The 12,491-nt window shown below is 48.6% G+C and overlaps 2 protein-coding genes across 2 annotated transcripts; one reads left to right on the top strand and one right to left on the bottom strand.

The window, feature by feature from the left end:
* Nucleotides 1-910: 910 nt before the first annotated feature.
* Nucleotides 911-3,158, bottom strand: nimA (serine/threonine protein kinase nimA; the record flags this gene model as incomplete). Its single annotated transcript, XM_040898583.1, has 3 exons — nucleotides 911-2,926; nucleotides 2,983-3,035; nucleotides 3,107-3,158. 3 exons carry the CDS (start codon nucleotides 3,156-3,158, stop codon nucleotides 911-913), a joined length of 2,121 nt encoding a protein of 706 aa, XP_040750274.1.
* A 699-nt stretch (nucleotides 3,159-3,857) lies between these two features.
* Nucleotides 3,858-5,971, top strand: P175DRAFT_0443416 (ankyrin repeat and BTB/POZ domain protein; the record flags this gene model as incomplete). The annotated part of the gene is made up of 3 exons (XM_040894177.1): nucleotides 3,858-4,076; nucleotides 4,170-4,255; nucleotides 4,342-5,971. 3 exons carry the CDS (start codon nucleotides 3,858-3,860, stop codon nucleotides 5,969-5,971), a joined length of 1,935 nt encoding a protein of 644 aa, XP_040750273.1.
* Between the last annotated feature and the right edge of the window lie 6,520 nt (nucleotides 5,972-12,491).

Genomic DNA, 12,491 nt, shown 5'->3' with positions numbered 1-12,491 from the left:
TCATAACTTTGTTTTCGGGGGAGAAGTGTGAGGTAGAGGAAGGGTGTACATAGATAGATAGATCGATATACTTATGATGAGATTACAGTACTTACTTGCGCTTGTGGTTGTGGTCGACGACTGGGCTAGAAATACCTCTCTCGATTGCTTGGGAGTCTACCTACCATGATGTACTTACTAGCAATGTTAAAAAGACTCTACTCGTTGAAAAAATCGGTATGTATATGTACAAATGTACGTATGTACATACATTGGCCTTTTGAAGACATGCACGCCCGTACCCAAGATCCATTATAGCAACGCCGTCCGGAAACACCAAGAAGAGAAAGGAAATATATGAAATGTACAATCCAAAAGAGTGGAAGAATCTAGCAATCCCTCGGTAGTACATGCACAGTCAGTCGCGTTATACTCATTTAGTCGAGCATCAGACGATCTGTGCAGCGCCACGAAGACAAGATTGCGCCGAACTCGAAGGGCCAGATGCACGTAGCTTACAGTACTGCCAGGAACGGTGCAAGGGGGTCGTCACTGCATTAAAACAAAAGAAAATGTGGGGTGTATCGCAGTGCAATGAAAAAAAATCTCAACAAAGATGCAGTAGCGCAAGGAAATGCATCAATGTTCCATGTCTCGCATGGAGCGCGGGGTTGCTTAAAATGTATTCCACCCAGCCGTAACTCCAAGAAATGGTGCAATTATTAAAACGCGTGATAGAAATTGAAGGCAAGAGCCCCAGTTAGATAGCGAAAGCTCTGCTGGAATGTCTTTCGCGGATCAACCGCGGAAAGAGTATGCACGCATCCCACAGGCAAACCCATCTAGATATAGTATTCACTGTAGGGCGAGGCACGTTCCTTGAAAGGTGATACCCATGGAAGTCCCATTCCAGAACCCTTCGGGGTTGCCTTTACCTCAGGTTGCGAAGGACCTTTCTTCCACGGGCTAAGAAGGGACTCGGCATCTCGTCTTTCTCGGGATCCCACACCGCGGGTGGATCGCGATCCGAAGATTTCAATGCAACAGAGCAAGCCACGGTACGGGAATCACTCGCACAGCGCTTGAATTCATCGATGGGACGGCCACCAGCACGTGCCTGTGCAAGTTCCACCAAAGTCCGGCCACCCATGTTGCGCTGCATTACAGCCTTGAACATCTCTTCGCCACCCCCGTTCACTTTGGAGAAGACCTGCTTGGCGCCGCTCTTGCGGGTTGGGGAGCCAGCATCGGCAGCTAAGTTGGCAGATGATGGGATTTTGGATAGGCGGCGATGAGGAGACCTGGACTTGTTTTCCCTCGTATGGCCATCAGGCTGATTGCTTCCTGAAACGTGAGGTAGCCTCGAAGGGTTGGACGGAAAGAGAGGCGGTTGGGTGCTTAGCTTCTGCATTAAAGCAGCCGTATTTTGGCGAAGAAGAGGGCGAGCTGGCGCCTTGAAAGGGTCAGGCTTGACCTTGGGACGAGTAGGTGACGGAAGTTCAGGCGTGTCATCTTCGTCATCAGAGTATGCTATAGAAGGTTCCCACTTAGCGCGGTGCCGCTCCCCTTCAGCAAAGATATTCTTGCCCGAGTAAGTTGCCGAGGTGCGACGAGGCGACAAAGAAAGGGAAGCGATTGAGATAGGAGATGGCTCAGCCATCTGCACGTCCATGGGAGATTCAACGACCGTTTTAGAGCGACTGAACGGGGTACGCGTCTCTTTCTTTGCAGGCCTGGTCGGTTTGTTGGATGGAGACTCCAAAGACAATTGGCTGATATCAGTGCTCGAAGGGTAGTCAGTGTCGTCGTTATTACTGGAAGAAGACTGGGATCCATGGCCGCTTGATCGTAGACCAGCACCGTCCCTAAAGTTTGCACTTCGTTTTTGCTTTTCCACCTCGAGAGCCACGCGCTCTTGTACTTCACTTTCGAACCTTTTACGGAGTCTGTCAAGCTCGCTCTGAACTTGCCTGTCGATCTCTAGGCGGGCCTTTACCTCCCACTCCCGACGAACCGTGTTCTCGATGTCGCTTTTGATCTGCTGTTTCTCCTTTTCGAGTTTGGAGACAGCCTGTTCCACTTCCCTCATCTTTTGCACCGCGGCTTCCTCCCGCTTTCGAATAGTCTTGCATAGAGTTGTGATTTCCATTTCTTTCCGCATCAAGCGAATAACCGGGAGATTAATGAGCGCTGTGGTGTCGGGACGGTGGTCAGGATTTACACGCAGACAGCTCGCAATAACATTCTTGAGCTCTGTTGAATAAAAATCCGGCAATGGAGCGAATTTGCCTTCGCGAATTTTCTGAACGAGCTGGATGTGTGTGCGGGCGTTGAAAGGAGGCTCCCTTTGACAAAGTTCGTACATGATGCAGCCGACGGCCCAAATGTCGGAACGCAAGGTGTACTTTTCCGCTGCGCAGATTTCAGGCGACATGTAGAAGGGAGTGCCTACATAAGTAGATGCAAAATCGTGGGAGTGCATCACTTTGGACAAGCCGAAATCACCGAGTTTCACGGTATTGTCTGTCCCTAGGAAGATGTTCTCGGGCTTGAGATCACGATGCAGAATGGTCATCTGGGCCTGTTTCCCTTTGAGACCGGAAGGCTTTGGAGCAGGACCCAGCACATTTGGTCCTACTTCTGCCGGGTCCGTGCCGTAATGGCAACGGTATAGAGCAGTTGCCAGTTGTGACAGTATGCGCCAGACAAAGTCCTCCTCTGCGTACTTGTTCGTCCGTTTCAAATTCTTGATGACCATGCTAAGGTCACCGCCGCCGCAATATTCCATGTAAAGATACAAGTCCTGACTTGCCTTGAGGTGCTCCCGGTGGTAATAGGCAACAATATTCGGGTGTCGGAGAGAGCTGAGAATATTGAATTCTGCGGTCAGTTGCTCCCGCTCTTTCTGGGACATTTTGACGTAATTGATCTCTTTGCGACATAGTATCTGTGATCAAATCCTGGTTAGCCTTTGCCAGCACCGGACCAGTTACTTTGCCTTACAAAACCGTCGGATTTCCGCTTGACTTTGCGAATGATTCCAAAGGAACCGCAACCTGGACAAAGCTTCATTAGTTTCAAAATTTCCTGCCAGCCATAGGGCCAGGGAGAGCACGGGTCTTCTTACCGATTTTCTCTAGGACTTCATACTTGTCTGCCTCCGCCAATGCGATTGCCATTGTGGCGACTGGGGAGGTACTTAAGCGTCACGGGCCAGGGTAAAGGTGATTTTGGAAAGAAGTAGTTAAGGGAATGAATGGTGAGGATCCTAGCTCATTGAAAATTAGATCCAACCCAGATGGTAACCTGCTTTGTTAGTAGACGACGCAATGAGACTGGGGTATGAAGAAAAGTTGAAGCGTTTGAGAAGTAAGTATGCAACGGGGTCGACGGCATTAAATGTTTAGAGCGATGGCTGTTGCTGAGCAACGCTGGCTGCCATCGCTCTTGTCTGTAAATAGAAGGCGGTGAAAAATAAACCACGCTCTCCGCAGAATTATCGTCGTGAACTGCATCGATGCATCCCTTGAGGTGAAAAGCTATCCCCAGAATGCATGATCAAATCTTCAATATGTTCTGAGCGTAGCTTTACCGAGCTGAAACTATTGCTCCAAATTATCCTTTTGCAAGGACTCAATCCGAGTCCACCCCCCTTTGACTCTCCTCCCAGGACACCATAACGGTCGTTCTCACGTGACCGATGCTTATCGATAAGCCATGCCATCTCCAGCAACGATCATCCGTTTTGGGTCCCGCACTCCCGCTGCATTATTCCTTCTCCTCCTCCTCTTCCTGTCTCCGAGTGAGCCATCATCCGCTACCTCTTATCATCCCAAGACAAAGATTTGGTTTACCCCTTCGCAATGGGTGACCAGACTATGCTGCGCAAAGATCAATTGGAGATCAGCTTGCATAATGAGCAGCAGCTGATCCGTGAGGGGACTATCAAGGACGACAACCCTTTGGATCTAAGCGCCCCCTTTCGGGAACTCTGTGAAGCCTGTCGTAAGGGGGATCTTAAGGTTTGTCAGGAGAAGATTACCGAGGGAGTCAATATTAATGCACGGGATCCTTATGACTATACGCCCTTGATTCTGGTGAGTGATGTGCAGATTGATTGCATTTCGTTACCCCTCCTCAGTTGAGATGGTTGAGTGAAGTAGTAACCAACAATCATTTCATTCCCCAAGGCAAGTCTCTGTGGTCATTATGAAGTTGCTCAGCTACTTCTGGAGTCTGGAGCATTGTGTGAAAGAGACACCTTTCAGGGTGAGAGGTACTTGTTTTCCTTTACCCAACTTGATTTTATAAATCTAACATTTTGTTGCTTGTCACGGAACTAACACTTGTATTCTTTGCAAGATGTTTATATAATGCTTTGAACGATCGTATACGAAACTTGCTCCTCCAGTATGATTACTCGAAGTCGACAGATCCTCTCCAGCCTCTCGCTGCCCATATAGCGTCACTTCTCGTGCGCGAACAACCTAAAACTTCCGATATAACCGTGACAGCAGCCGATGAGTCTCTATTTTTACACAAGTTCCTCTTAGCTGCACGCTCGCCTTACTTTCATCACAAGCTAGAAGCTGTGCCGGACACTACAATATGGAAGCTCCCTAGTAACATACCGCCACAGGCATTTGGGACTGCTATCAAATATCTCTACCTGGGAGAGGCACCTCGTGATTTGAGGAGCGGACCAGGAACAGGGTTTACAGAATCAGAAGTTTTTTCTGGGATCGATAAAATTGCCAAGTACCTCGAAATCAGCACCCTTCTAGATAGCATCCTCGACAGCAGTGACAGACGGCTGGCCCGGCAAAGGAGAACAATGGAGCTTGAGAGAGGAAGGGACCAGCTTGAGGAATGGTTCCGAAAGAACGTCCTCCGAAATAAAATCGAAATCGAAACATCCAAGGCGAGTGATGTCAAATGGGGGCATAACAATGCAGTTTTTGCAGATGTTTTGCTCCAAGCTGATGAACTCCCTGAGGAGTCAGAAGATTACCCGAACGGAGATACTGGGTCAACTGAGAATATTGAGTCGACTGCTTTGCCTATCGGACCGGCAGGGCCATCCGGCAAGGAAAACCCTGTACAAAAGTCAACCTTGTTCCCGTGTCACAGAGCGATACTTCTGCGCTCTGAGTTCTTCCAAACCATGTTCAGCTCCCCGTTCCGAGAAGCCCATATGGGCGACCATCTGCACATTATTCCAGTAGACTGCTCCCCGGAAGTTTTGGAGATTATCCTCTCATTCCTGTACACTGAGCGGGCCGACTTTCCGCTCGACGTTGCAGTTGATGTGTTGTATGCGGCTGATATGTTGTTCATCGAGAAACTGAAGACCCGAGCTGCTGTCGTGATCAGCACGCTTGGTAGTGGTAACATGTCACAAGCAGAAGCTGCGAAGACCCGAGGCGAAGACGAGGATTATTTGGATATTTACGCCATTATTCGGGCAGCGTGGATGACGAGAGTCCAGCGCCTGGAAGAATTTGCTGCCCGATACCTTGCATATCGTCTTGAGGCCCACATAGACTCTCCTGAGTTCGCCGAGCTTATTCAAGAGTCTGCGTCCCGTATTCGGGGACGACAAGAAACCGACTCTATCGAATTGCTGGACGACATTAGATTCTATCTAGGGGAGCGTTTCAGACTGAGGTTTGATGACGCGGGTATTGAAGAGATGATGGAGGAGCAGATGCCGCAACAGCAGCCGATGGAGACCAATTCTGCTGATGGAAGTATTGAGAAGGTCACCAGTGGTGTTGAGGCAATTGATCTTTCTCAAGACCATTCCGCATCTGTCAATGGTAATGGTTCAGCGCAACCCCTGGTTTCGAACGGGGCAAATCACGACGAGCCTGTCATTCGGACCCTGGATGGTGAGATTGCAGTTGATGAATTCACGAAGGACGCAATCAACTACCGGATCCTCATGGACAAGCTTGACGATATTCTGGAGAGCTTGAATCTAGACGCCTAGAGTGTCTTTGATGGTGGATGAGCCCCAGCGGAAGACAAACAAATTGATGATTGACGACATTACACAGAGTATACGCATTCACACGGTCTCAGAAGAAGTGATACATATATATACATAGAACAGAAGAGTAGATTTCCATGCATTGGGTACGCTGTCTCTGCTTAGCTGTTGGTTCAAAAGAATTCATCTTTGAATCTATTTGCGGTGATATCATATCACTGATTGTATATGGACATGTTTTCTATTGATTTCCCATGGCATATTCGTCTCCATATTGAACATACTCTAGCCTTGCGCTGACCACAAGTGAAGAAGAATATGGTGAAACCGCTCGGTCCATTGAAAGGCAAGCGCTTACAGCAGGCCAAATTGAGCACATGGCAAATTTACTCGAGACATGCCGAGTCCTAAGAAAAGAAGTTGCATCGGATTTATGACAACACAACCGGTATGAGGAAGCAGATGCAATACCACGTAGCGATCACATGGAAATGATCAGGGAGGAGTGTGAGGACTCGACCCGTCTGGACGGACACCTACTCATCGAGTATGACTATTACCTGGTGCATGAAGCGCTGAGTCAATTCATACGACATTGTTATTGACGAGGAACATGACATTACCACCAACGCCGTTTTTCTGGCAGCGAGGGCGAGGCATCCCCCACACTTTAGGGCGCGCACCGAACCGCAGAGTCAGTGCGATACTTTGGGGCTACAAGTATACACATTTTCACTCGTCCTCGAGAGTTTATCTGCGCACAGAGGGAATACAAAGGAAACCGCAAAGTTCAAAATTTCAGCAAACCCAAGAGGTGGGGCGATGCAGGGCCGTGAAATCTTCGTCGTCGAGTTTCACCGTCTACGGAAAGGCCAGCCCATGCATTTGGGAACATTGCAACGAGGAGGAGGAGGAGGTGTGGGAGGAAAAGTGTGACAGAAACCGAGGCCATGCATATGGTATTGGGAGCATGGTCTTCGTGTATCGCTGGACAAATAACCAGGGAGAAACCCCCCGGGCAGGGATAGATTGAACAAAACAACATCGAACAGGGCAAACAGCTTGCAGCGGAAGCGCAGATCATCATGCGGTGCTTTGATTTCATCTAGATTTTGCTTTTACGATGGAGACGGTTGTATCAAGAGTGAGCGCTACGGTGTGCTCACGGCGTGGGATGGCATTTCTGACTCTGGCACCTGTTACAGGTTAGGATGTCGGATAGGCTGCATAGCTAGCCAACCTCGCGAGCCTGCAAGATGCCATCATCCCGCGTACTCTCTGTATAATGAGGAGAGAGATCTGTACAAAGTTTAGGCTTGGAGTCGTACTCAGCCTGAGGCGATGAGGCACACCAGATGATCAAAGAGCAGGAAAGTGGGCAAAGGGAATCCAAAACCTGCAGGTTGAAAATCAAAGCGCGAAATGCTGGTGATCATCAAGGCTGATTGGTGATCTGACCGCTTCCTTTTTTTTTTTTTTCCTCCTTGTGGTTTACAATCGGGCATTTCCGTGGCGGATCACTCACGAAACGCATGGTCTATCTAGGTCGGAATTTTTCTTCACCAATCACTAGGCCTCAGAAACTGGGTGATGGTCGATGTTAGGCGTCAATGATGGCCAGCGCAACTCACCCAGTGGGTGACCGTCTCCGTCCCCCTCCAACTTTATTCCAAGAGAACAAGCAGGCAAGACATTGGACAGAGTCAGACCCAGCTTGTCCTGCACGTCCCGACTCCCAATGGTCGTATGGGCTCGCAGTCGACGCTATGCTCATTTGCCCGCGTGTCTTTGATTTGCCGTCTCCCCACCCTCCAAGAATTAGATCGACACATCCATCGCCTGGATTGGATGTGTGGGGGTGCAGGAGTGATTGGTGCAATATTTTGCGAGAACAAACCCGTTGGGAGCCAATATAGCGATGACCCTGCTATGATTTCATGATCCCATCACTATCCTTGCCACACTCGCTTATGTCTGTGTCGGAGAGAAGAAAATTGTGATTTTTGAGCTTAGCCTCATCCTTCTCGTGTGGAGACGGGGTCGTACTCTAGAAATGCTGCGCCAACGTGATATCCTAGGTGGAGTGAGGTGAGTGAATGCGACGAGGGACAAAGAGTAATTGTCAATCCTCCTACTTCGTACCAAAGAAGGTTTGACCGGTTCCTTTTTTTCTGCATGTCTAACAGCAAGCTGTGGACAGACTAACTGATTGCGGCAGTAGTCCCTCTGTATGGTAAATCATGAGAGTAGAGGGCCAACGTGGCCCATTCAATTCAGGCGTTCTCCGATGGGAGCTGCAGAACCCCGGCGACTTATCACACCAAAACGAGAGAGAGAGAAAAAAACCAGGTCACAAGTGGCGGATGGTTTGTCGACGACGTTTGGGCCTTGCGATGGCCGTCGCTCTGGATACAGGACGATTGAGCGGACCGTAGCCATTCCTGACCTCCCGTTCCGTCCGTCCAGGGGCATGGAAATACCACTATCAAGTCTTTGTGGGAATCGGGCTCATAATACGGGCTGTTCAGAGTTGGTCCACTCCCTCGGCGTAGCCAGTATTGGGTATGACCGGGATCGAGTGACCAGGTGATACAAATTGGATGCGGGCATTGGAACCGCTAAAATGGGTTCATCCCAGCTGCCTGGTAGTGTCTCTCTCTCGCCTTACCTATCTGGATCACTACATGCAGCGAGTATACACGAGTATGCTTGGACATGGACGGCGTTCCCCCCCCCCGGGATATACTTGGGTCTTCGTCATAGACAGATGATGCAATCTACAGAGCTAACAAGACTCATGTGCTCTAGTATCATCAATTCGGCGGGGGAAGGGTATTTCCCAAGACCTCAAAGCTCCGTATCCTAAATAGACACCCAGATTGTCAATCCCACGAGCAGCCATGCTCCGTATTGAACCAAGCCGAATTGTTTCCAACGGCCGAGCCGTGCAACCCTGCGATCGATAAGCGAAGGACTATTAGGCTACCGGAGTAGGTAGTTGTAGCACGAGGGGCAAAACGACGGATCCATTGTACATCAATCTCCAAGCTCCATTTTCTTACACCGTATCTTCTGCGCCTTGTCTAGATTCCGGGACTAACTCATCTTGACTAGCAGGAAGGAACAGATGTATGCAACCCAGTCTCTATTATTAATCACAGGGTGGTTGCACTGACCTTGTCCTTGGAACGAAAGCCCAGGAGCGAGCACCTATTGCCAGATGACTCATGCGGGTGTGTTTGGGGAGACAGACTGCTCCTCCTTGAACCTTTGTTTTTGAGCATGAGGACGGGACAGCGCCGGTACTACTGCAAGGCCATGCTCCCTGATCGTCATCTATCACCCAAAAAAAAAGGTAGCACGGGCCTTAACACAGGACAGGAATCATGGCCTTGATTAATTTACCACGCTTAAGCACTTACAAATCACCGAACATAACCGCCACAGTGACGTCGGTTAGATGACTCGCATACAACTAGGATACAATAAGCCAAGATCTTTCCAGCAACGACGACGACGACAAGAGGCTAAAAATAATTAATAATGATCCTTTTAATGAAAAAAATAGCTCACTTTGTCATCATCACAGGAGGTAACTAACTAACTAACTAGTTAACTAGTTAGCTAACTAAGTATATTGCATTGTACTGTAACCCAGACACTACCCCTGCGGACATATTCCGATATACATAAGCAGACTAGATAGGAATTTTTTCCCTCTTCCAGTCCAGATGCAAATAGAGACAGAAAGAAAACCCCGCAAGAGAAAACCCTCTATACTCCGTAGTGTACTCCAGAAAATCTTACAGCTCGTGAGCCCTTCTCTAGAGACAGCGGGCCGCCTCCCCGCCTCCGCCTGACCAAATCCTCCTCCGTACATGGTGTATTACTCTGTACGAAGTACATACTAGTAGCACACAAGTGCAAGTACTGCAAAGAACCTACAATAGACTTACTCCATACATTGCTCTAGGTACAAAGTCAAGCCTCCCTCGCGGTAGCATTAGAGCCCCGAGCCCACAGCGCAGCACAGTCCTACTCCTACTCCTACTCCTACTCCTACTCATACTTCTCCATACGAACCAGGAGTCGCGTCTCATGCCGGTAAGAAAGAAGGCTGAAACCGCCCTCCTGCAGACCTCATCACACCAGATGCACGCACGCATGCATGATTATCTTCTTGTCCTTGCACGTACTCTGTAAGCTATCAGATGTCCGAGTCCAACCTCGCAGGTAGGTAGGTAGGTAGGTTAGTAGTCCGTCCGCCGGGTGGTCATCGGAAATAATCTGCCGCCGCCTTCATCATAGTGCATGGGGTGGCATACAGAGCACAGCATGTAGTAATAACTAGTTACAGTATGCGTGTGGAAATCAAGGAAGGTCTTGCTCACTCGCTCACTTGCGTTGGGACTTGAGAGTGTAAGTAATGTAGGTAGGTAGGTAGAGACCAAGCTTCTCTTGGGGTATCTCGCATGGTAATCAAATCATTACCTCCGTTTAGTGCTTGCGAGTCTGTCTGTCTGTCTGTCTGTCTGTCTGTCTGTCTGTCTGTCTGTCCTGCAGGTTAAAAAATGTATGTATGTATGTATGTATGCGCTGATGCAGGTGGAGAGGATGTCTGTGCGCCAATTCATGTTTTACTTGTATTTGTATTGTATTTGTACTCTTACTCTGTACACCTTACTGTATGAAAATGTTTAAGCGCTTCAGCTGAGTTTTATGATATATACAGTTGAATTAGACTGGTTTGTATGCATGTGTGTGTGGCCTTGTCAAGTCCTGTTAACGCTGTAGAAAGATGCATGGAGATGGTAGTTAAGTAGGGTTAGAGATTAATTACTCCATACAGGATCACATCCCACGTTGTTGTCTGTCTGCACGGATGCTCCTGGTCCTCCATGTGTGACAGAATCCGAATCCTCCACACAGCTTCATATTAACCAGATTGCAAAGGTTTCAATGCCAATCCATAACTAGTTAGTGATGAATCTCCAGGATTGAGACGACCAGCCCCCAGGATGGAGTACGGAGTACGTAGTGGGCACCCAACAAAGGTAAACAAAGTGTGGCCTCTCTTTTTCTCTCATAATACCTATATCCGGGGAACCAATCATAATCGGGGTTGAGCAAGAAAAAAAAAGAAAGAATCCACACAACAAAGTTGCTGAGCGGACTGAAACACCCCCCTGCGACCATTCCCTCGACAAAGATAATAGACGGCGGCGGCGGTCCATGTCGATCTCTCCCTACATATGGAACAACTTCGGTCGTTGTCATGATTATTTCCCAGGGGGCCAGCCGTGGTAACTGTGGTCCTTCCTCGGGTCCTCATGGAACAGCTAGAACCGAGCAGCACCCACACCAAGAAAAAGCATATGGGCCGTGCTATCCGTTTATCGGAGACTAACCAGGCGAATTTCTCCAGAAGATTCCTCGACTCATGATCGTGAGCAATAAGGAGGGAGGGAGGGGGGGGGGGTTCCCACGGCACGGCAAATCGCTAGACTGGCTTCGGTAAGGCTCCGTCTGCCACGCCGAAGATCTGCCTGGGACGTGAAATAATGAAATGGAATGACACGATCACTGGTGAGAGAAAAAGGGGTTAGTAGGGATAACTAGTTAAGTTACGATCCGATGACTCACTTACTACGGGATGTGCCATTGTGAATCTTCTTCCCTGTTTTCACAGACTTCGCAAGGAAGAACACCACCCATACCGTATGAAGGATCAATCCTCCTGGCCCACCTGGCACCTGGAAGAGGAGCTATGGCCAGAAGATGATGTTGTTCCTGACCGAGTTTTGGCTGCGGTGGATGCAGACAACTGGGAAGATTTCCGGGATTCTGTCTGGATTTTTAGTGCACAGATTGTGGGGGGCTTGTGGGGGTCTTTTTTAATTCATACCTTTCAGAGATTGTTCTTACTATGTAGTATGGGTTAGTTGTGTGTATTTGGTCGTTTGAATATACGTACATCGTAGGATCAGTATAGTTCTTTCATTATTGGTTCTTCCTCCGCCTCGTTATGGCCTGCCATCGTCCCATCTACTCGGATTTGGTTCTATAGCCTATCATATCGTATCAATGATCACCCACCTGCATCAAGAACCATAGTTGGGACCTAGGTGCTCATTGACTTTAGCTGTGTATACTCCGTACAGAGTATCCGGAGTACCTACCTAGGTACCTACTTCTACTTCAAGAAACAGGTAGGAAATAAACCAAGCCCGAAATCCGACGCGTAGATTCGGAAAGATGAAGCGAAAAGTGGACCCTTCCACTTTTCTTTTCTTTTCCTTTCTTTTCCTTGGTCTTTGGAGAGGAGGACTTAGTTTCCGCACTCAGGTACTCCATATTGTGGCGGGCGAGGACGAATTCCTACCGGCTAACCGCTCACTCTCTCCATTACTAGCCTTTTTTTTCTGAAGCCTATGCATGGTTAGCACTCGGTCGAAAGTCGGGAGCGTTGAAATTAGATGCTTAATCTTTTTTTTTTTTTTGAATTTTTTTTTGGTGACCT

This window comes from Aspergillus ochraceoroseus (assembly GCF_002846915.1).
Source record: "Aspergillus ochraceoroseus IBT 24754 chromosome Unknown P175scaffold_7, whole genome shotgun sequence".
In the NCBI taxonomy this organism is placed as follows: Eukaryota; Fungi; Ascomycota; class Eurotiomycetes; order Eurotiales; family Aspergillaceae; genus Aspergillus; species Aspergillus ochraceoroseus.
This window is presented reverse-complemented; position numbering and strand designations above follow the sequence as displayed.